At 39.3% G+C, this 22,684-nt stretch overlaps 1 protein-coding gene across 3 annotated transcripts in view; it reads left to right on the top strand.

Annotated features, from left to right (window-relative positions):
* Nup133 (nuclear pore complex protein Nup133) overlaps positions 1 to 22,684 on the top strand; it is a 133,085-nt gene that overhangs the window by 66,253 nt on the left and 44,148 nt on the right. For all 3 annotated transcript variants that reach the window (XM_068375476.1, XM_068375475.1, XM_068375473.1), the window contains exons 13-16: positions 11,006 to 11,160; positions 11,666 to 11,786; positions 17,721 to 17,945; positions 19,606 to 19,795. In XM_068375476.1, coding sequence (XP_068231577.1) covers positions 11,006 to 11,160; positions 11,666 to 11,786; positions 17,721 to 17,945; positions 19,606 to 19,795 — 691 coding nt within the window. The remainder of the gene's footprint in view (positions 1 to 11,005; positions 11,161 to 11,665; positions 11,787 to 17,720; positions 17,946 to 19,605; positions 19,796 to 22,684) is intronic.

The following is a 22,684-nucleotide window of genomic DNA, read 5'->3' on the forward strand; positions in this document are numbered from 1 at the left end:
TCCAATCTCCACAAAGCCTTCCCATCAGACGCAAGGCTGAGGAGGGTCGCGAATCCTTTCCTCAGACGAGACGAACTCCCAGCCCAATCGTGGTTACATCTCCTCGATCACCTCTCATCCTTGGCCCTTCTAGTTCCCAATGGTCGCCTCAGAATGAGATCTCTGCAATGGCGACTCAAGTCCTGGTGGAATCAAGGACACGATTCCCCGGACTTCATGATACCGATGGGTCCTGCGGAACGGACGGACTTTCAGTGGTGGGTGACAGACGAGTGACAGACGAGAACCTACGAAAGGGAGTGGATCTTTTCGTCCTCCCACTGGATTTGATGCTGTTCTCGGACGCCTCAAAGAAAGGGTGGGGGGCCAAGTTCTGGACCACAGGACCTCAGGCCTGTGGTCAGAATCAGAAAAGTGCCTATTTAAACCTGCTAGAAATGAAGGCCGTATTCCTGGCCGTTCAACAGTTCAACAATACCTGGCGGGTCACTCTGTGGTGTTGATGAGCGACAACACCATAGTAGTGGCTTACATCAACAAGCAGGGAGGCACCTTTTCAGAGCAGATATCCCATCTTGCAGTAGAGATACTGAGATGGACTGAAGTCCACTTGATTCCACTATCGGCATGTTTCATTCCAGGCAAGAGGAATGTGCTCGCCGACATTCTGAGCAGGGCGTCTCAGATACTGAGTACCGAGTGGTCTTTGGATCATCTAGTAGCCAAAAGAGTTCTGACTTTGTGGGGTTCCCCGACTTTGGATCTGTATGCTACAGCGTTGAACTTCAAGCTCCCGCTGTACTGCTCCCCAGTCCCAGACCCCAAGGCACTCTGGCAAGATGCCTTCCAACAACGGTGGGACAACATCGACGTATACGCCTTTCCCCCGTTCTGTCTGATGAGGATGGTACTCAACAAGACCAGAATATCGGTCAATCTCTTGATGACCCTTATAGCTCCGCTATGGCATCACGCGGAATGGTTTCCAGACCTTCTCTAACTCCTAACGGATCTCCCGAGAGAACTCCCTCCACGACACGAGCTACTCAAACAACCACACGCCAACATCTTTCACAAGGCCGTAGCTTCGCTTCGATTTCACGCCTGGAGACTATCCGGCATCTCCTCGCAGAGATACGATTTTCGCAGCAGGTTGCGGAAAGTATGTCTGGACACCTGTGGAAGTCTTCCACAGGGGTCTACCAGGCAAAGTGGAGAGTTTTCTGTGGTTGGTGTCATGGAAGGGGTATCTCTCCACTCGATGCCACTATTCCAGCAATAGTGGAGTTCTTCGTGTATTTGCAAGAAGAAATGCGCCTTTCAGTCTCGGCAGTGAAAGGCTATCGCTCAGCCTTAAGTCTTGCCTTCAGGCTCAAAGGAGTGGACATTTCTTCTTCGCTGAAACTTTCTTTACTCATACGAAGTTATGAACTTACCTGCCCTCAGTCGGAAGTGAGACCTCCTCCATGGAACGTGGTTCGAGTTCTCAGGTCTCTTAAGAGACCTCCCTTCGAACCATTACGCCAAGCTTCAGATCGCCACCTGACTTGGAAGACGGTGTTCCTACTAGCTTTGGCTTCAGCCAAACGAGTTTGTGAACTTCATGGTCTCTCGTATGACATCACCCATTCAAGGGGATGGGGAGAGGTAACGTTCAGATTCGTCCCTGAGTTTGTTGCTAAGACTCAGAATCCGGGAGTGCCAGACCCTTGGTTTGACTCTTTCCGGATTTCGAGTCTTCGTTCTGTAACAGATGATCCAGACCACCTCCTACTGTGCCCAGTAAGGAGTCTGAGGCTCTATCTTAAGAGAACAGCTGCAGTTCGTCCTCACGTGCAAGCATTGTTTGTAAGCACTGGGAGTACAAAGAGGAGGGTTACCAAGAATACTATATCAGCTTGGATTCGTAGGGTAATCCATTTGTCCTTGAATCCCAACCCTCCTTCGTCACGTCGCCCTAGAGCACATGATGTCAGGGGCATGGCTACGTCCCTGGCCTTCAAGAAGAACTACTCAGTGACGCAGGTTCTTCAAGCAGGGGTGTGGAAGCTTCAGACGACCTTCACAGCCCACTACCTGCAAGACGTGACCCACAGGAGGCTCGATACGTTCTCTATCGGCCCTGTGGTGGCTGCACAACAGATGGTTTAAACCTCAGGCTTCTTAATGGACAAGTAGCAGAAGGTTGAGGGCATTGTTACCCGGTTTTAGTCTGCATGAATGAAAAGGTATGTCTGGCCCTTATTCTTTTCTTCATCCTCCCCTCTCCTAAGGGAAGCAGCATCCTGGGTTCTCTGCACAGCTGATCTCAAACCACTGCAGGTAAACCATGTTTCCTTGTGTTCCTAGTATTAAGCTAATACTGTCACGTCCCCATACCCTGACGAGGTGGTATTGGGAGAGTCCTAGCCTAAAGTTTCCATCTAAAGGACTTCAGGTCAACCTCCTAGGACGAGTCACACTTCATTCCTTCACACACAGCTTATGTAGGCCGCAGCCCTTGCAGAGCAAGGTGCAGGGACTCCTTATCGTTGAATGCCGACACACTCGGATACTGAGTCCCTGGGCAAAAAGTCAAAAGCCAGTAATGGCTGGGACTTGCCACCCTAAGAGTCACCCATATTAAATAGCGTGGTTTGTATTTGAGTTACGGAACAAATGACAAATTCGTAGGTAATTTGTATTTTTCCTAACTATACAAACCTTAGCTATTTAATGAAACTTGCCCGCCAGCCCTGTCCCCCGGGAAGTCCTACCTCTAAGCAAAGTGAGCTCAGCACAGTTGTGTGTGTGGGGGGGGGGGGTGTAGCAAGCTACCCCTCCCTACCCCCCGCTAACTAGCGGTGGGGTAGTAAACCCTCGTTAAAATTCTAATGGCTCGTCATTTCAGGTACGCCGAAAGTAATTACCCATATTTAATAGCAAAGGTTTGTATAGTTAGGAAAAATACAAATTACCTAAGAATTTGTCATACTACAAGAGAAGTAATGAATGAAATGTAAGTTTTAATAAAAACTTGTGTAACTCTTATTAAACTGACGCTCTAGTTTGATTTGTTTAGTACCCTTTGTATCATTATTTTTTTTTCATCTTTTCATCCCTAGAATATATATTGCCTTATTCATTATCTCGGTCTTTTTTGTTCCAATTGCTGCACTGTATTGCATGCAGTAATAAGAGTACAGTACTGTAAATTCTCGTATTGGAATCATAGTGTATGGCAATTGGTTACAATTGTCTTCACTTTGAAAAGAATCAGAAAATCTTAAAACACTCCACTTATTTACCAAAAAATAATCTAACTTTATTTTTTAATATGAATTACTCCAGTGATGTCAGTAGTGTGTATTTTGATGTAACTTTCCCTGAATTACCAATTTCCAACTTTGATCGCGTATTGTATAAAATAATTCTTTCAAAATTTTCTTGTATTTTCATCTTTCATTGTAGAAAGTTATATGTATTTTACTGCAGTCAATTATTTGACCCGCATACAATAAATGGAATAGCTACTTTTGCATTTGATGTCATAAATCTGTGCAAGAGAAATTTAGGAGTTAATACAAGTATAGATATTGCATATGTTGGTCTTCATGAGTATATATCTTTGCAGTTAACATGGCCCTAGCTATCATGGTTACAACTCGGATCACCAACTCATGACCCAGTCACAGTCTGACCCACCATTAATATGTCAAAGTTGACTGCAATTACTCACACAGTACCATTTATTGTGAGGTAGTAGGTTGGCCAGGGTACCAGTCACCCATTGAGATACTACTGCTAGAGAGTTATGGGGTCTTTTGACTGGCCAGAAAGTACTACATTGCATCCTTCTCTCTGGTTATGGTTCATTTTCCCTTTGCCATAGTCTGGCCTATTCTTTACATATTCTCCTCTGTCCTCATACACCTGACAACAATGAGATTACAAAATTATTCTTTTTCACCCAATGTGTTAACTACTGCACTGTAATTGTTCAATGGCCACTTAACTCTTGGTAAGGATAGAAGAGACTCTTTAGCTATAGTAAGCAGCTCTTCTAGAAGGACACTCCAAAATTAAACCATTGTTCTCTAGTCTTCCGTAGTACCATATCTTCTGTACCATGGTCTTCCACTGTCTTGGGTTAGAGTTCTCTTGTTTGAGGGTACACTCAGGCACACTATTCTATTTTATTTCTCTTCCTCTTGTTTTGTTAAAATTTTTGTAGTTTATATAGGAGATATTTATTTTAATGTTACTGTTCTTAGAATATTTAATTTTTCCTTGTTTACTTTCCTCACTGGGCTATTTTCCTTGTTGGAACCGCTGGGCTTACACCATCCTGCTTTTCCAACTAGGGTTGTAGTCTAGCAATTACAATAATAATAATAATAATAATAATAATAATAATAATAATTACATACATACATACAGTAGGGTCCCGAATTATGCGAGAATTTGGTCGATGTAAGGCCTCGTGTAATTGGAAATTCGTATATTTCGAAACACATCATGGCGGCAAACAGCAACCTACCCGTCAATTTTTTTTCACTCCATTTCTAGCTTTCTAGCTATATATATACTGTATATACACTGTGTGTGTATGTATGTATGTGTGTATGTATGTATGTATATATATATATATATACAGTGAACCCTCGTTTATCGCGGTAGATAGGTTCCAGACCCGGCCGCGATAGGTGAAAATCCGCGAAGTAGTGACAGCATATTTACCTATTTATTTAACATGTATATTCAGACTTTTAAAAGTTTCCCTTGTACGTAGTACTGTTAACAAACTACCCTTTAATGTACAGAACACTTAATGCATGTACTAACGTACCCTAAACTAAAACAGGCACAAATATTAAGGGCGACTTTATATCATGCGTTTCCTAAACACGCCTAAAAGCACGATAAAAAATGGCAACCAATGTTTTGTTTACGTTTATCTCTGATTATAATGAAGAAACAAACGCATTTACACATCTGTGTATAGGTTAGTTTCTGCATCGATTATATTGATTATTCAGTACAGTATGTTGATTTGGTTATTACTAATGTTTTACTTAATTTTTCTTAGGACTTCCAAATGAAATGCTTTATGACGCCACCTGAAACGACGGCGTCATAAAGTACGCTCAGTAAACAAACTAAGGAATTAAACGCGCATGATGAAAGTGATAAATAATGATATTACAGTAAAACCTTTAATAAAATATGTTATTACAAATATTATTTACCGTATCTATATAAAATCATACATACGTAGCAAAGCAGGAAAACAATCTACGAGAGAGAGAGAGAGAGAGAGAGAGAGAGAGAGAGAGAGAGAGAGAGAGAGAGAGTTGTTTTACATACGTAAATGTAAATTTAAAAAAAAAAATAGCCCCATTTCATATAAAATAGATTACAAATATTTTACTTTATCATATTACAGTAGTCTGTATAATACTGTAAAGTTCAGTACAGTATGTTGTTGTTAAAGTCGTGGCGATGAAATTCTCACGAAACAAAAACACGCCATTTGAGTACAACAGCTGATTCTCTCTCTCTCTCTCTCTCTCTCTCTCTCTCTCTCTCTCTCTCTCTCTCTCTCTCTCGTGTTATACAATACTTACATTTAGATGAAGAAGCTAAAATTAGTTTTCTTAGTGTCAATTAAATACGAAACGAAATAATTAGGCCGAGTCTACATCCATTTCAATCATAGCTAAAAATACGGCATCCGATTTCATCAGCAAACCACTATTTTTTGGGAAATATCCTTTTATTCTAGAAAATTGCCACTCTTTAAATAGTTAATTGCACATTAAGAAAGCGTGTACTTTTATTTTTAAATTTCGGGTTTGTTTTAAAAATCGAGTATTGTTGACTTCTTTTTTTTTTTTTTTACTTTTGGCTGTGATTAGATCAGCTGTCATCTAGCTGCCGCTCTTGAGTGTGTACGAATACACTAACAAAGTATCATTTATACCATTTCTTAACTTATTCAAACCGTCTACAGTATACAGTTGATATTACATAAGCACCAATGTGTTATAACCTATCAATTTTTTTTGTTTATTACATTTAAACCCCCCCCCTCTCTCTCTCTCTCTCTCTCTCTCTCTCTCTCTCTCTCTCTCTCTCTCTGTGGGCTACTTTTCACTACCTCCCATTCCTTACCTCTCTCTATCTCTCTAACAAATGATATCTTTGTTGCTCCTCAAAGTTTCATTTATATTGAAAATCAATCACAATTCAATTTTCCTTACTTTCTCCAATCTCGCACCATCGGTCACCTCGCGGTATTTTTTATATTTCCGGAAAATCCGCGATATATGTATATACATGGGTTATGAAAAAAATCCGCGAAGTGGTGAATCCGCGATGGTCGAACCGCGAAGTAGCGAGGGTTCACTGTATATATATATATATATATATATATATATATATATATATATATATATATATATATATATATATATATATATATATATATATACTGTAGCTTTTATCTTAACAATACTGTAAGAAATCCTTCTTATATATTTTTTTATAAAATACTGTACAAAATTTCTTTTATGGATAAATAAAACAATAAAAAGTTGTTAAAGTTTTGATAATTTTCTATGACTGTAGTATTTACTACTGTACTATGCATAGCTTACTGTTTTCAGTATTTTCCGAATGATGTAGAATTATTTCCTATAGATACAAAAAACAAAAAAGGGTTTTCAAGGTTTGATACAGTACGTATCTAGCAATAGTTAAAAATTACAGTATAGTACTGTATATCCATGATGACACTCCCACACGTAAACACGGCCAGTAGGCGCAAGTGTACACCAGGCTGCTGTACGATAATCACGCTTTTTTTGCCCTGAGCGGTCATTTCACTAATGATAATTTTTCAAAGTTAATATAATTTCTTTATGCTTATAATTCGTAATTATAGTTAAAAGTAGGGATATTAATTAAATGGTTGAGTAAAAAAAAACAATTAATACTACTATTATTTAATTTCAAATGGCTACATAATACTGAATATTCTAATGGGTTCTTTTTATCTTCAATCGTAAATCTTACGCCTGGATAAGCAACAAAAGGAAAGGGATAGGTCTCTCTCTCTCTCTCTCTCTCTCTCTCTCTCTCTCTCTCTCTCTCTCTCATCTCTCTCTCTCTCTCTTCATATCGTTTCCTGTATAGTTTTCAAATATGTTCGTCATACATTTGTACATTATTTATCCACTTTATTCTCTCTCTCTCTCTCTCTCTCTCTCTCTCTCTCTCTCTCTCTCTCTCTCTCTCTCTCTCTCTCTCTCTCTCTCTCTCTCGGCGTTTCCTTTCCCTTTATAGTTTTGTGAAATTTCGTTGTCCAGTCATTCGGTAATGAGAAGTCATTTTCGCTTTCGGCATCGAAAGAAAACTTTGTTTCTTCAATATACTCATCACTGGAGGATTCAGAACTAGTGCTCTCATTATCAAACAGGTTATCATTATCAAATTCCACAACAAGAATATCATTTATTTCTTCTAAAGAAATAACCTTCCTCTTTAGACCTTTCATTACAAATGGAACAACAAATAACCACTTATGCATGAACGCCCGAGCGCACTGGCGGCACTGATAGGAAACCACAGTTTTGTAACATCAAGCTACCTTCAGAAAAATAGTTGCCAGACATCATATAAGTTTCTATTCACAGTCCCCATATGCTGAGAGTGTTGCCAAGTGGTGATCCTATACTTACTATACGAGTAAAGTAACATCACGAGACTGACGGCTTGTAAAATGCAATTAAAGTCATGAACGGAATATACAGTTGAAGGCGGTACCGAGTAGATCGTGGTGAACGGTTTATCACGTGGGTGACGCTTAACAGGTTAAAAAAACATTTTATATAGTTCGGTATTTTCTCTATCCATCCTCTCCCAGAAAACCTTCAAATGTGAATTATCGGAATGTGTGTGCAGATCTTGGCAGTGCGGTAACTAGTTAGCGACTGAGAATAAAAAAAATAAAAAGCCCGATTGACGATGCTGATGAAGAGGATATCGAATACCGATTTTTCCCTAATTGATTTTTTCTACGTTCTGTCTAATCCAATGTACAGTACATTCTTATGTAAAGGGCGAACCCCAACATTTCTTGATGCTGCTACACTTTAATTATAGATATTTTACCACCTATTTATAATCTTTATTTATAATAACATCTTTAGTAAAAGCTCTTCAATATCACTTTCAGGAGTAAATGCGTTTATGATCGACGATGAAACGTAAAAAAAAAGTTTTCCTTTTAAGAAGGCGTTTTTTAGGAAAAAAAAAACAACACGAAACAAAATTGCTCATATTTCATATATTTTGATTTTCTAAGGATAAATAAAACAACATTAATATTACATAGTACCTGGTAAGATATCTTTTGCTGCAAAAGTTAACCTATAGACAGATGTTAAAATTGGTTAGCGAGTTCGTTATGATCGGCGATGGAACGTACTAAACAAAGTAATGGGTTTGGTTGTGGTGACATGTTTAGCAGTAGCATGATATAAAATAGTCTTTATTTTGATGGTTTTTAATTTAAAGTTTAATTAATAAGGATTTTTCACCATAATCACAACGTAAGTATAAAAATTAATTAGTACAAATATGGAATATTATACATATAGGTGTTGGACAGTTAGGCTAGGCCTAGTGACAAGTTCACACAACAGATGGGCAAACCTTAACATTTTTCATCCAAAACTAGTCTTAAAATGTTTGAACAGAAATCTTTCTCTCACATTCTCCCCCCCCCCTTCTCAGACATCGGGGAACCATCACCCCCCCAATACAATTAAGAAAACAATAGATTTCCTACGCTTCGCGGTGCTTGACTCGCGGATTTAGAATGCTCCTCGCAGATACAGGAAAATTAATTTTTAAAAACTATCGATCGCGTAATTGAGGAATCGCGTAATTAGAACATGTGTAATTCGGGACCCTACTGTACATACATACATGTACCAAGGCACTCCCCCCAATTTTGGGGGTTAGCCGACATCAACAAATGAAACAGAAAAGGGGACCTCTCCTCTCTACGTTCCTCCCAGCCTGACAAGGGACTCAACCGAGTTCGGCTGGTACTGCTATGGGTGCGACAGCCCACCCTCCCCCGTTATCCACCTCAGATGAAGCTTCATAACGCTAAATCCCCTACTGCTCCTACCTCCGCAGCAGAGCCTATCGGAACTGCGTCACAATCGCTCGCCATTCATTCCTGTTTCTAGCACGCTCTCTTGCCCCTCTCACATCTATCCTCCTATCACCCAGAGCTTCCTTCACTCCATCCATCCACCCAAACCTTGTCCTTCCTCTTGTACTTCTCCCATCCACTCTTGCATTCATCTCCCTCTTTAGCAGACAGCCATTTTCCATTCTCTCAACATGGCCAAACCACCTCAACAGTATCCACTCCAGCTGCTAACTCATTTCTTACACCCGTTCCCACCCTCACTACTTCGTTCCTAACCCTATCTACTCTAGATACATCAGCCATACTCCTTAGACATTTCATCTCAAACACATACAATTTCTGTCTCTCCGTCACTTTCATTCCCCACAACTCCGATCCATACATCACAGTTGGTACAATCACTTTCTCATACAGAACTCTCTTTACATTCATCCCCAACCCTCTATTTTTTACTACTCCCTTAACTTCCCCCAACACTTTGCATCCTTCATTTACTCTCTGACGTACATCTGCTTCCACTCCACCATTTGCTGCAACAACAGACCTCAGGTACTTAAACTGATCCACCTCCTCAAGTAACTCTCCATTCAACATGACATTCAACCTCTCACCACCTTCCCTTCTCGTACATCTCATAACCTTACTCTTACCCACTTTAACTCTCAACTTCCTTCTCTCACATACCCTTCCAAATTCTGTCACTAATCGGCCAAGCTTCTCTTCCGCGTCTGCAACCAGTACAGTATCATCCACAAACAACAACTTATATACCTCCCATTCATGGTCATTCTCGTCTACCAGTTTCAATCCTCGTCCAAGCACTCGAGCATTCACCTCTCTCACCACTCCATCAACATACAAGTTAAACAACCACGGCGACATCACACATCCCTGTCTCAGTCCCACTCTCACCAGAAACCAATCGCTCACTTCATTTCCTATCCTAACACATGCTTTACTACCTTTGTAGAAACTTTTCACTGCTTGCAACAACCTTCCACCAACTCCATATAACCTCATCACATTCCACATTGCTTCCCTATCAACTCTATCATATGCTATCTCCAGATCCATAAACGCAACATACACCTCCTTACCTTTTGCTAAATATTCCTCGCATAATTGCGTAACTGTAAAAATCTGATTCATACAACCCCTACCTCTTCTAAAACCACCCTGTACTTCTAAGATTGCATTCTGTTTTATCCTTAATCCTATTAATCAGTACTCTACCCTACACTTTTCCAACTACACTCAACAAACTAATACCCCTTGAATTACAACACTCATGCACATCTCCCTTAGCCTTTTATAGTGGTACAACACATGCACAAACCCAATCTACAGGTACCATTGACAACACAAAACACACATTAAACAATCTCACCAACCATTCAAGTACAGTCACACCCCCTTCCTTCAACATCTCAGCTCTCACACCACCTATAATAATAATAATAATAATAATAATAATAATAATAATAATAATAATAATAATAATATTTTCCAAAATTGCTTTCCTACGCATCTTTCAAGTTTTATCTTGCATGTCTTAAGTTGTGCATTACCTTTTATATTACTTCTGCAGATTTGTCCTTTCATTTTTTGTTTAATTTAAATTTCCATGTTAAGTTTAGACAGGCCTAGTTAATTAGAATATATAATTCAGGCCTAAACCATAAATTTACTAATATTTGGTAAGTTTGCTTATGATATGTTGTATAAAACTTAAATTACCCTAAAGTGTTGGCCTATTACTGATGATATAATTTGAAGTTTATATTTCATTTATTCCAGATAGGCCTGTGGCAGCGCTTAAGCACAGCTGTTTTAGATGAAACACGCGTTTTATCTCGAGTTCTATTGGCTGAGCATAGTGAGCGCCTAGCATTTGCGTCTGCATTACGTGCAAGGCATAATGACCATCAGCATCTTGTTGATGCTGCCATAAGGTGAGATAAAAGAATGGGGTCCCATCTTACATGGGGTTGGTCATGTCAGTGCATCTCAAGCAGTGCTCTGTATGGATTAATTGGGCATTTATCTAGTAGCCTTCAGTCCCTAGTTACATCCACTTTTTCACTTTAGATTTTACATCAATGCAATTTCAAAGTTTTTCCTTAGTTGCTTCTCTGTAACGTAAAAGAATTTGTCTGGAATACGTGTGCAATCAAGACTTAGGCTATTTTGAAATTAATGGGTTTGATATGAATTATATACAATATTAAGTCTCTAATTTATTTAAGAATAGTAATTTTTTTCAAGAGTGTAGTTTGCATTGGTCGATCATTGTCTTCAGATGAAAGAACATGCACTTGATTTCTTTATTGCACTGCCTCTCTTGAATATTTGATTAGACTTTCAAGAATCTTGGTGGGTATGCTTACCATCTATGCTGTGGTAACTTACTGTCAATTTTATGAAAGAACTCATTTTCTCAAACATTTTTTTTTTCAGACATGTTCTCACAGATCGTAATGAAACTCCCACTGGAAAATTGACGCATGCTGATTTGTTTTACCAACGAGTTAGTCAGGTCGAGGCCATTGTTTGGGGTCTATTGAGGGCACAAGAAGATGTAAGTGATGTTCAAGTTATTTACTGAATAGAGAGGAGTATTTTTTAATGTAATTTAAATGAATGCAAATGCTTCGTGATAACTCTGCGGTGTTATCATATAAGTACTCAGTGCTTCAGGCCTGTGCACCAAAAACAATTTTTTCATTTAGCACTGATACGGTAGAGAAAGATATCCAAAAACAGCTTATATTTTGGCTTGATAAGACCATAAGGTGACCTTATTCCTCCACCTTGGACAAGGTCTCACAAAATCAAAAGTACCGGGTTCACCTGAGTATTCAAGAGGAACCTTTCAGTGGTTCAGGTATTAAAGGCAGGAGTCTGGTAACCCCAGTAAACCTTTACCTCCTACTACATGGAATATACCTATACAGTAAGTCCTTAGGTACCTTTACCTTTGGTGGCTGTTTAACAAATTATGTAGCCACCCTTGCTCCCTCAAGGGAGAAAAAGCATCTCATCTGAGTGGTTTTGACAAAAACCTTGAAAAAAAAATTAGAATGACTGGTTCATTACTCTTCTTTTTCCCCTTCTGGGGGTGCAGCAGTTGTGGCTGCTATGGGCTGGACTAGACCTGGATGTCAGGTGCAGGTAAGCTTCATAACCGAGCAACTTTTTTTACAGATAGGATATGTTAAGAATTATCTCCCCCATCCTCCTACACAAGGAGGAGGATGGATGAATGCATTCGGTCCTATTTCTCATGATAGCTTTGGATACATTGACAACGTATCCTGTACGAGGATATAGTTTCTCCTGTGACTTTGTTGTGGTTTGGGGACTGTGGCTTGATGTAGCACGCAGAGGGCCTAGTGTCAGAATTCCGACAACACACTATAACTTCTCACTACATAGGAAATACGGTAGAATGCCCAGAGATCTGGGCTTATAGTAAACAGATAAGAATGAACTGGCTCTTGGGCACCACCCCTTGATTTCATACTGGGCAAGGGGACCCAGCTAGAACCTTGGAATTTCCTAATATTCTATCTTTAGTATACTGTCTCACTTCCCCTGGTACTCTGTACCGAGTTTTAAATAAATAAAGCAGTATGCTTTCCAGGTAAGATTTTTTTTTACTTGAGCATGGCTACACTTGAAAAAAATAAATAAAGGTTGAGAATTTAGGAACAATAGGTAAGGAAATCCATACTATATCTATATAATAAATGGTTCATTTCAAAATGAAAAAGGAAAAAAATATTATAAAACAAATCAGCCACCCATTGGGGACTTACATACCTATACAATTACCCAATCTCCTCAGTCAATACATCAGATTCAGCGGCGTATTGATTTAAATCTCATGGAACTAATTTTCCTCTTTCATTAATGTTTCTCTACTATAACAGAAGTGACACAGTACAGTATTTATGTGAACAACTAATGAGGGCAGAACTCAAACAAATATCTAGACAACTCACCTGCTGAATACCACATTAAAATTATTGTACGGTAAGCATTTGACGCAAACCTTTTAAAATTGAGGTATAAATCAAATCTTTCAAATATGAGGACACACACACTAGTAGCTTCACAGGGGCTGATGTGCTCCAAAAGTACAATGATAGAATATATAGCCTCTTCTAGGCAGGCTTTAGTCACTCATGGTAAAACAAACTACGATTACTCTTTTAGATTCTTAAGAAGACACTTGAGTAAGGTTTAACAAGGCCCTTAAGTTTGTGACGTAGATGCTCTCTCTCTCTCTCTCTCTCTCTCTCTCTCTCTCTCTCTCTCTCTCTCTCTCTCTCTCTCTCTCTCTCTCTCTCTCTCTCTCTCTCAAAAAAAAAAAAATCATCAAAACATATTTCCTTCGGTCAAGTCCAAACCCTTCAGTATCACTGTTCCAAGCTTTTAAACTAAGAATACTTCAAGCTTAAAGGAGAACACTGCAACATTGTAGTTCATTAACTAGGTAACTAGTCAACAGGGTCTGGACATTGACTATACTTTAAGTTGGTCTGTCACAACTTTTTTGTTGTCACTTCGTGGTCCCTTGTTTCTGAAAATGAATATTGCATGTAACAATACCCTTGGAAAATCAGTATCAGATAAAAAAGGTAATTACGTGATGGGAACACAACTGTTAGTGATAAGACTGATCACACAATAGAAATAACACATGATAAATGGTATCCAGCCTCTATTCTAATTTCAATGAAAGGTCCACTTACTGTCTTTGGAGTATCATGGGTTGTCAACAAACACTTTTTTATTATATTGCAGGGGGATTTCAGGCAAGAAAAAAATCTGCTTAACAGTAAACACCAAGAAATAGGGCTGTGTCTGTTCTGTGCTTGACATCTACTTTGATCCCTACTGATTGTAGGGTGTGATGTCAATCACTTGATAAGAAAAACAGAAAAACATCTTAGAAAATTTTGTTAAAGGGGCTCAAGGCTCTTAAAAAAAAAAAAAAAAAAAAAAAATTCACATTATCCCTTATTATATTATAACTTGACCAATATTTATGCTTGTAAGGGCTTATTCTTACACCTGTGGCATCCCTATTTACAGACCATTAGAATGTTGGCAGGTTCGTCATATTTGCTCGCGTTTAGGTCTAGATGCTTGGACAATTCCCGGGAATGTTGAACCAGCCAGAAATCTGGTTTTTAGGGATATTCTCCCTCCCCATGACTAATCTCCTATTAAAGGACAAATGCCTTAATTCATGTAGAAACAAATCATAATATTTTAAAGTAATTCAATTTTTCCTAATTAAACAAACCTACTATGCATATCAGACCCTATGACATACTGTTTTTCGCAAATATCTTTGAAACGAAGACTCGATCAGCTTGGTGCTTTAGCACAGATTGTTTCACACACTCCACTAATTTTTAACACTATTGTACACTGTCAAAAGCGGCTAATTATGGCGTTTACTCCTGATTGTGAAGTCTAAAACCTGCGTGACCTACTACACATTCGAACAGGTGAGGCGTGACGTATTTTTGACGTCTATCCACCCACTACCTCCACTCCTGGCTTCCCCTACTCCCTTTCCTCCCCTCTTACCCCCCTCCTTATCCCCCTACCTCTTTCTTCTCCATATCTCCCTAACGCCTTCCTCATATCCCCCCTCCCAAATACGGTATAACCGTCAAAGAAGCAAGAACATTGATTACGATTGTTTGCATAAACGATCAAACCTTGCTCGGCATATAATTTTGATTAATCTGTCATTAATTCGTCATACTTGTGTCTGGCTTCATATACCGTGTAGCCTCAAGAAAGAGAGAGAGAGAGAGAGAGAGAGAGAGAGAGAGAGAGAGAGAGAGGGAGAGAGAGAGAGAGAGAGAGAGAGAGAGAGAGAGAGAGAGGGGGGAATGAGGAAGGGGTAAGGGAGGTAGGGGGATAAGGAGGGGGGCAAGAGGGGAGGAAAGGGAGTAGGGGAAGCCAGGAGTGGAGGTAGTGGGTGGATAGACGTCAAAAATACGTCACGCCTCACCTGTTCGAATGTGTAGTAGCTCACGCAGGTTTTTGACTTCACAATCCGGAGTAAACGCCATAATTAGCCGCTTTTGACAGTGTACAATAGTGTTAAAAATTAGCGGAGTGTGTGAAACAATCTGTGCTAAAGCACCAAGCTGATCCGAGTCTTCGTTTCAAAGATATTTGCGAAAAACAGTATGTCATAGGGTCTGATATGCATAGTAAGCACCATAAGTTACACTTCCTGCCTCAACCACCCCATAAGTCCCAGGTCAATGGGTAGCAGAAGCTAATCTTCCTGACTGACAGGTGGGCACCCCAAACCACCTGTTGATAATATAAGTGCCTTGTTAAGTTTTAAGGCCCCTTTAAGCTTCCCTGAGGTCATACTCTGATTATGGGTGCCCGGCCAGTAAGCCAAAAAATGCAAAATTCTGAAAAAATTCATGGAACTTTGTATGGAAAAGGAGAATGTGCTTCTAACAATCTTGCTATTCTCAGTATCTCATCCGATCCTTTGAGAAAGCCTCGGTTAAGATTTTGGAGGTTGCTGGAGTCATCTCCCCTATGGGGAAAGGTAATTTGACATTTCCAGGGGGAAAAAGAACCTACCAGTTTGGTTCTTGGAGGCTGCCTACCCACCAAGCGCCGAGTCTCCATACGCAAGGACGAAGGTTTGTATGCTTGTAGGAACAAATTACAAATTTTTTAAAGTCTTTAATTTCATTTCTCTAGCTATACAAACCTAATCCTCTATATCAAACTTTCCTCCACGATCACCCGTCAGCTCGCGATCGCCTATGATCACTTGTCAGCTGATCGCCAACGGTCGCCCGTCAGCATTGCCCATCAGCATCGCCTGCGATCATATGTCAGCCCTCGATCGCCCATTACCTCGCCATTGGCCACGATCGCCCTCAGCTCTCCCTTCAGCCCGCGATCATCTGTGAGCTCACGATCTCCTGTCAGCTCGTGATCGCCTATCAGCTTGTCATCGCCCATCAGCTTGTCATCGGCCATCAACTTGCCATTGCTTGTCAGCTCTTTTTCCAGGTTCCTGGTATTCCAGCAACCTCTTCCAGCACCCGACGTTTTCCTCTACTCATGACCTGATGCACTTCAGGCAGCTCGTGTCCAGTTTCTGCAGTCCCAGTCTTCTGCCTCGGGAGGCAGCTCGTCACAACCTCTAGTAGTGACCACTATTCAGTGTCACACCACTGCCCAGCTCGCTACTTTTCCTTTTGAGGTAAAGTTGCCCTCCGTTTTTGATGAACTGCTCTTCTGTCCTGCGGGTAAATTCGCCGACAGCAACTGAAGAATCTCAGAAGCTTTGCCCCTTGGTGTATTTTTTCCGACTTCATTTGACGGAGACTTTTCAGGTAGGGATCGCAGAACTTTATTGGCTGTGATCTTCACTTCAAGCAATCACACTGCTCTTCCTAGTGAGACTTTCCTTCTCTTTTTATCTTAATCAGAGTGCTTAAGTGCTATGGCTTCTGTGATTGCTTTTAAGTCTCCTTGCAAGTCTCCTCATCTAGATGACACAGAACGTCATCCTTCGGTCTCTTTGAGTTGCGGTACTTCGGTAGTGCTTCCCACAACTTGCAGTTGAGGGAGTTCAACACACACTCCCTTCTTGGAACCTAACCCAGCACTCCCCATTGATGGGAGGGATAAAGCACAAGTGTCAACCCTGGCACTTTATACCTCACTCGCCACTTGGAACTTGTTGTTTCACACAAGTACAGTGGTTTTGGTATCCCAATGCATTCATCTTCTTCTTTAAAGCTTTGATCCTCGACACACGTCGAGTGTCAGGCAGTTGTTCAACGGGCCCACACATGGGGTTGGCAATCATCTTCTTCGGCTCTCCAGTTCTTGCCAGTGTTCATGAACGTTTGTCCCTCACGAATGTTTTCTTCACAATACGACCACTACTGTTATTACTTCTACTACTACTAGAGGGCTGATGTGCCGTTAGTCACCTTACACGTCAAAATCTTCTTTGATGGTAAGATGTTCATTAGTTGTGCATGCGCTCTCACCTACTGTATATGCTGCCACCAGACAGGTAGAACATAGTTCTACACAGCGGTTTCCGCAACAGAAGTCTTCCGACCACTCGCCTCTGCCTCCTTTCTCCTGTGATTCAGAATGAATTTTGAGAAACATAATTCTTTGGGATTATTTACTTCTACTTCTTTCTGCAGGTAGTTACACCTCGCAAGAAATCTTATGGCTAGTCTTTCAGCTTCGCTGAAAGTATAATCCCCTATAAGTAGCTCAATGTTTGTACTATATTGTTAGGAAAAATAAAAATTATTTTCAAATTTGTCATTTTTCCTCTTAAAGGGTATTGATAGTTGTATTTACAGTTTTTACCCCTGTAGAATATTTATATAAATCAAAATCTATTTGTAATGCCAAAATTATGTGCAATATCAAATCTTAAAAACTGAAAACTTAATTGACTTAATGTCTTCTCTTGTAGGTACTCTCAGCAGATGCAGCACCAAGGGATGCACCAGGTACAATTCATGCAGTAAATAGTCTTTTATTGGGTCTCCTATTGGCTACGAGGTCTGCTAATAACAGTGTTAGTAGTTTGTCTCCTTCAACAACTGATCCACCTTTGGAGATGATCCCTTGGACTGCATCACAGGGACCTAGAGGGATCCGTACCCTCTTATTACAGCAGCACAGCACTACTGTTCAGGTATGTCGAACTTGACTAGGATATATTTTGTATTTTTGGTTTGATTTTTTCAGGTTTTAGTGGTTCTTTTTAAAAAAAGAAGCACTTAGACTTCAAGTAAAGTTGAATTGCATTACTAATTTTTAAGTGTAAAGTGCATATAGCCAGTTTGTTTACAGTATGGGGTTTAGTGTTTGAGTATACTGTATTGCTAATTCATTGAATTATTCCATAACTTTTTCATAGATTTTCTTAAAGTGTTTCAGTTATATCCCTGAGTCTGACAACCCAGTTTTCTGAAGGGATGTTTGAGTTGTAACTTTCTAGCATTGGATTTCACTTCATATATATTTTTCAGCATTTTTACTATTGAGGATTTTTTATAAACTGGGGTTGAGAAGAAACTTTGAGTTGTTCTCCCCTTCTATTACCTTGTATTCAAAATTTAATTTTGAAATGGTTTAAATTATTTTATTGAGTTTTTGGTGAATATTTTTGTTGATGTTGATAAGACCCACAACTTATCTCTACCTTTGGCCAAAAATGAAATGCTGAGAAAAAAATTGATTACATTGAAAGATATAAGAAATGATTGGATGAATAGAAAATTCTACATACAGTATATGTTGTTGAAATTATTAGAATTGACAAAACAAACACTTCTAGCAATGTAAACAAAATAGAAATTCATTACTACTTAATGTAGTTGAACTTGCATCCTGATTCACACTTGCAAGAAATTCCATAATACAGATGAAAATTAATTTGAAATTTAGGATATACTGAATGAACTGTAAGTCCGTGGACTTTGTTTAATTATTATTATTATTATTATTATTATTATTATTATTATTATTATTATTATTGCTTGCTAAGCTACAACCCTAGTTGGAAAAGCAGAATGCTATAAGCCCAGGGGCCCCAACAGGGAAAATAGCCCAGTGAGGAAAGGAAACAAGGAAAAATAAATTATTTTAAGAAGAGTGACATTGAAATAAATATATTCTATATAAACTATAAAAACTTAACAAAAAAAGAGAAGGAGAAATAAGATAGAATAGTGTGCTTGAGTGTAGCCTCGAGCAAGAGAACTCTAACCCAAGACAGTGGGAGACCATGGTACATAGGCTTTGGTATTACCCAAGACTAGAGAACAATGGTTTGATTTTGGAGTGACCTTCTCCTAGAAGAGCTGCTTATCGTAGCTTAAGAGTCTCTTCTGCCCTTACCAAGAGGAAAGTAGCCGCTGACAATTACAGTGCAGTAGTTAACCTCTTGAAAGAAGAATTGTTTGGTAATCTCCGTGTTGTCAGGTCTATGACAGAGGAGAATCTGTAAAGAATAGGCCAGACTATTCGGTGTATGTGTAGGCAAAGGGAAAGTGAACCGTAACCAGAGAGAAGGATCCAATGTAGTACTGTCTGGCCAGTCAAAGGTCCCCAAACCCCAAATTCTGCAGGTTTTAGATGAAGTAGAGGCACTTTATACATAGAGCATGATGCCCTGGTTTCTTCCATCTCAGAGACCGAGAAGCTATGAATCAGGAAAAAAAGTTTCAGCAAGCATTAGAAGATGAGGCAAGCAGATTATTTTTGCTAGAAACTGAAATCCATTCAATTATTTTATTTTTTGCATAATTGTATCATTGCTTAAGGATTTTGTTTAAAATTCTTCTCCTTAGGTTGGGCTAGATCGAGCTGAAGATGGTGCTACAAGGGCTAAGTTGTACTCTCAGATGGTAGATCTTGCTGATCTTGTTTTAACTGGTTACCAGCCTCAGTTAAGATCCCTGTTACAAGTTAGCCAGGATTCCCACAGTGCCCTCTTGCGGTCTTACGAGAGGGATCGATACAACCTTATTCAGCCTCTTGGTAAGTGCATGTCAGTGGTCAATAGTATTTTACTTATTTTACAGTTATTGCTTTTGTATAACAATTAAGAATGTCCATTTGTTACGTTAATTAGTTTGTGTGTACAGTATATGAATAACAGAATTAACTTATATGCCGTAACTCCCTGTCGTTCCAAGACTTTTAACTGCTAATTCTATTGATTTGTGGTCTAGGTATCATATTCATGCAATATCACTTAAAAGGGTTGCATGCCAACTTATTTTGTGACCCATTTTATTTACAAATGGATGTCCATGACAAATATTCATCATGACCATATGTAGAGATTGTATACTTTAGAGGTCCTAGCTGTGTTTGTCATACCTGTCATTTATACTTTTGTACCTATAGCATTATAAACTGACATTCCTGTTGGGTTCTACACTTCTCAGGTCACCTCTACCCACATTTAGACACGGCAATGTATATAAAGCCTGTGTATGTTTGACCCCCTATCACATTTAGAGGGTTTTTCTAACATTTGTTTAAGGTAATCTTACAATTTACCACACCATTCACAAAGTGATAAGATGTAGTTAAAGGGTGCTTGTTTTATTGAGAGGAGAGATATATGATCCTGGCTATCATCTGCACATAAGGGATAAGCATTTGTTTAAGTGCATTTATTTTAGCAAGAAGAGGGATATAAGAATCCAGCCACCATCTTGTTCTTCTGCCTCACAATCTAGGTGTGTAAATGAGCAACTAGAAATGCGAGAATGCATGGATTTTGCAGCAAAAGGCTTTGCAAGAGGATTCTGAATCTAGGAAGTGCTGTGTACTGTCAGAATCCATACTGAATGGTGCACTAGAATCATTAACTACCATCTGAGGAGTAAGGCTAGGGTTTGAAAGAGGGAACGTTTTACCTGAAAAACTACCTATAATCAAAGACTTGTTGATCCTCTGAAGTTTCACAAAAGAGGCCAATGAAGTTAAATTTTATAGGTACTTTACATGAATATCAAAACTACTCATTAGGACTGTAGCAAAGTCAAAGGATAGAGTGGCATTATTGTAATCATTCCCTTTGAAATCAGTTAGCCTAATCTTCGGATTTCCATTTGAACTAAAAGGTTCTTTTATGCTTGGAACTTTAATCTGATCAGTAACCATGAAATATTCTTTCCAAGAGGAACAATGAGGTCTTTGCACTCCTCACAACAAATCTGTAAATGAAATATATGTCCCTGGAATGAGACACAAGAGAAAACCAGTCACTGAATACCTATAAACAATTAGCACAGCTATGCAGCAATTAATTTGTAGGTAGTAGGTTGGCCAGGGCACCAGCCACCCATTGAGATACTACCTCTAGAGAGTTATTGGGTCTTTTTGACTGGCCAGGCAGTACTACATTGGACCCCTCTCTCTGGTTACAGCTTATTTTTTCTTTGTCTACACATTCACAGAATAGTCTGGCCTATTCTATACACATTCTCCTCCTGTGTCCTCATACAGTTGACAACACTGAGATTACCAAATAATTCTTCACAGAAGAGATTAACTAATGCACTATAATTTTTCAGTGGCTACTTTTCTCTTGGCAATAGTAGAGGAGAGACTTTGGCTGTGGCAAGCAGTTCTTGTAGGAGAAGGACACTCCAAAATCAAACTAATGTTTTTTAGTTTTGGGTAGTGCCATAGCCTCTGTAACATGGTCTTCCACTGTCTTGGGTTAGAGTTCTCTTGCTTTAGGGTACACTCTGGGACACTATTCTATCATATTTTTTTTTCCTCTCGTTTTTGAAATGGTGTGTTGAGCAGGCTGAATAGAAGGGGCATGGATGCCTGGTGGTTTATCAAAAGGGTGTCTTTTTCCTTGTCATCTTCTTTTTCTTTTCATAACCATCTTTACTGTCCTCTCTTCAGTTTAAGGGGCTATCCTGGAGAGTATTTAACCTTGCATGGTGTATTTGCTCCTCTATGTTGACCAGTTCTTCCAACATTTTATCTATAGTCTATGGGTTTTATCAATCACTTTATTTGTATTTCTGTGCATATTTTTATCATTATCATTGTTAATTTAGTTTTTAATTATGAGGTATCTTTTTTTTCCATTAGTTCATATCCTTTCTGGAGACATTAAGTGAATTCCTGGATCCAGTACGTCCTAGACTTTGTCAGTGTTGTCTACTGTACGTATTGCAATATTTGTGGTGTGCATGCAAATATTAAAGACCTTACAGTTGCATCCAGACAGTATGATATTCTTTTGTGCTCGGAAACTTTGGTTTCTAATATGAGGCACTCGTCTAAGCTACTTGTAACTGGTTTCAAGAATCCAATAATTTTGAAATAGGAGACCATTCATAGGGCCAGGGAAATGGCAGTGAATATTAGGACTGAGTACCCTGCTTCTCATAAGTCCTGCTATGAATTTGGATGTCATGAGATTTAGATATTAAAAGTTTATGGCAGGCATAACAACTTCTGTTTGTGTTCGATGTACCGGAATCCAGACATGGATTACTCTATCTTCGACTGTCTTCTTACTATTATGGCTAAGATACAGGAAGATGTTATAAAGGCCTCTATTGTTTTGTTGGTGAATTTGATGCTCACCATACCAAGTGGTTAAATTCTTTTTTTTCCTGATTGCCATGGCTCAAGAGCTTTAGACTTTGCCTCTGACTGAGGCTGTGAGCAAATCATAAGTGAAACTAGTCACAGATCTGATAACTACCTGGACCTCGTGTACACTGACTCCGCTTGCGTTATAACGAGTAAAGTTTGTTCTCCAATTGGGACATCAGATCATGCCTTGATTTCATTAATAATGAAGACTGGGCAGCCTGTCCCAGATGTATCATAGTCGTGTAAGATTTATATAGGATCTCGTGCAGACTGGAATGGCATTTTGAGTGA

The sequence above is a fragment of the Palaemon carinicauda genome, chromosome 6 (assembly GCF_036898095.1).
Source record: "Palaemon carinicauda isolate YSFRI2023 chromosome 6, ASM3689809v2, whole genome shotgun sequence".
NCBI lineage: Eukaryota > Metazoa > Arthropoda > Malacostraca > Decapoda > Palaemonidae > Palaemon > Palaemon carinicauda.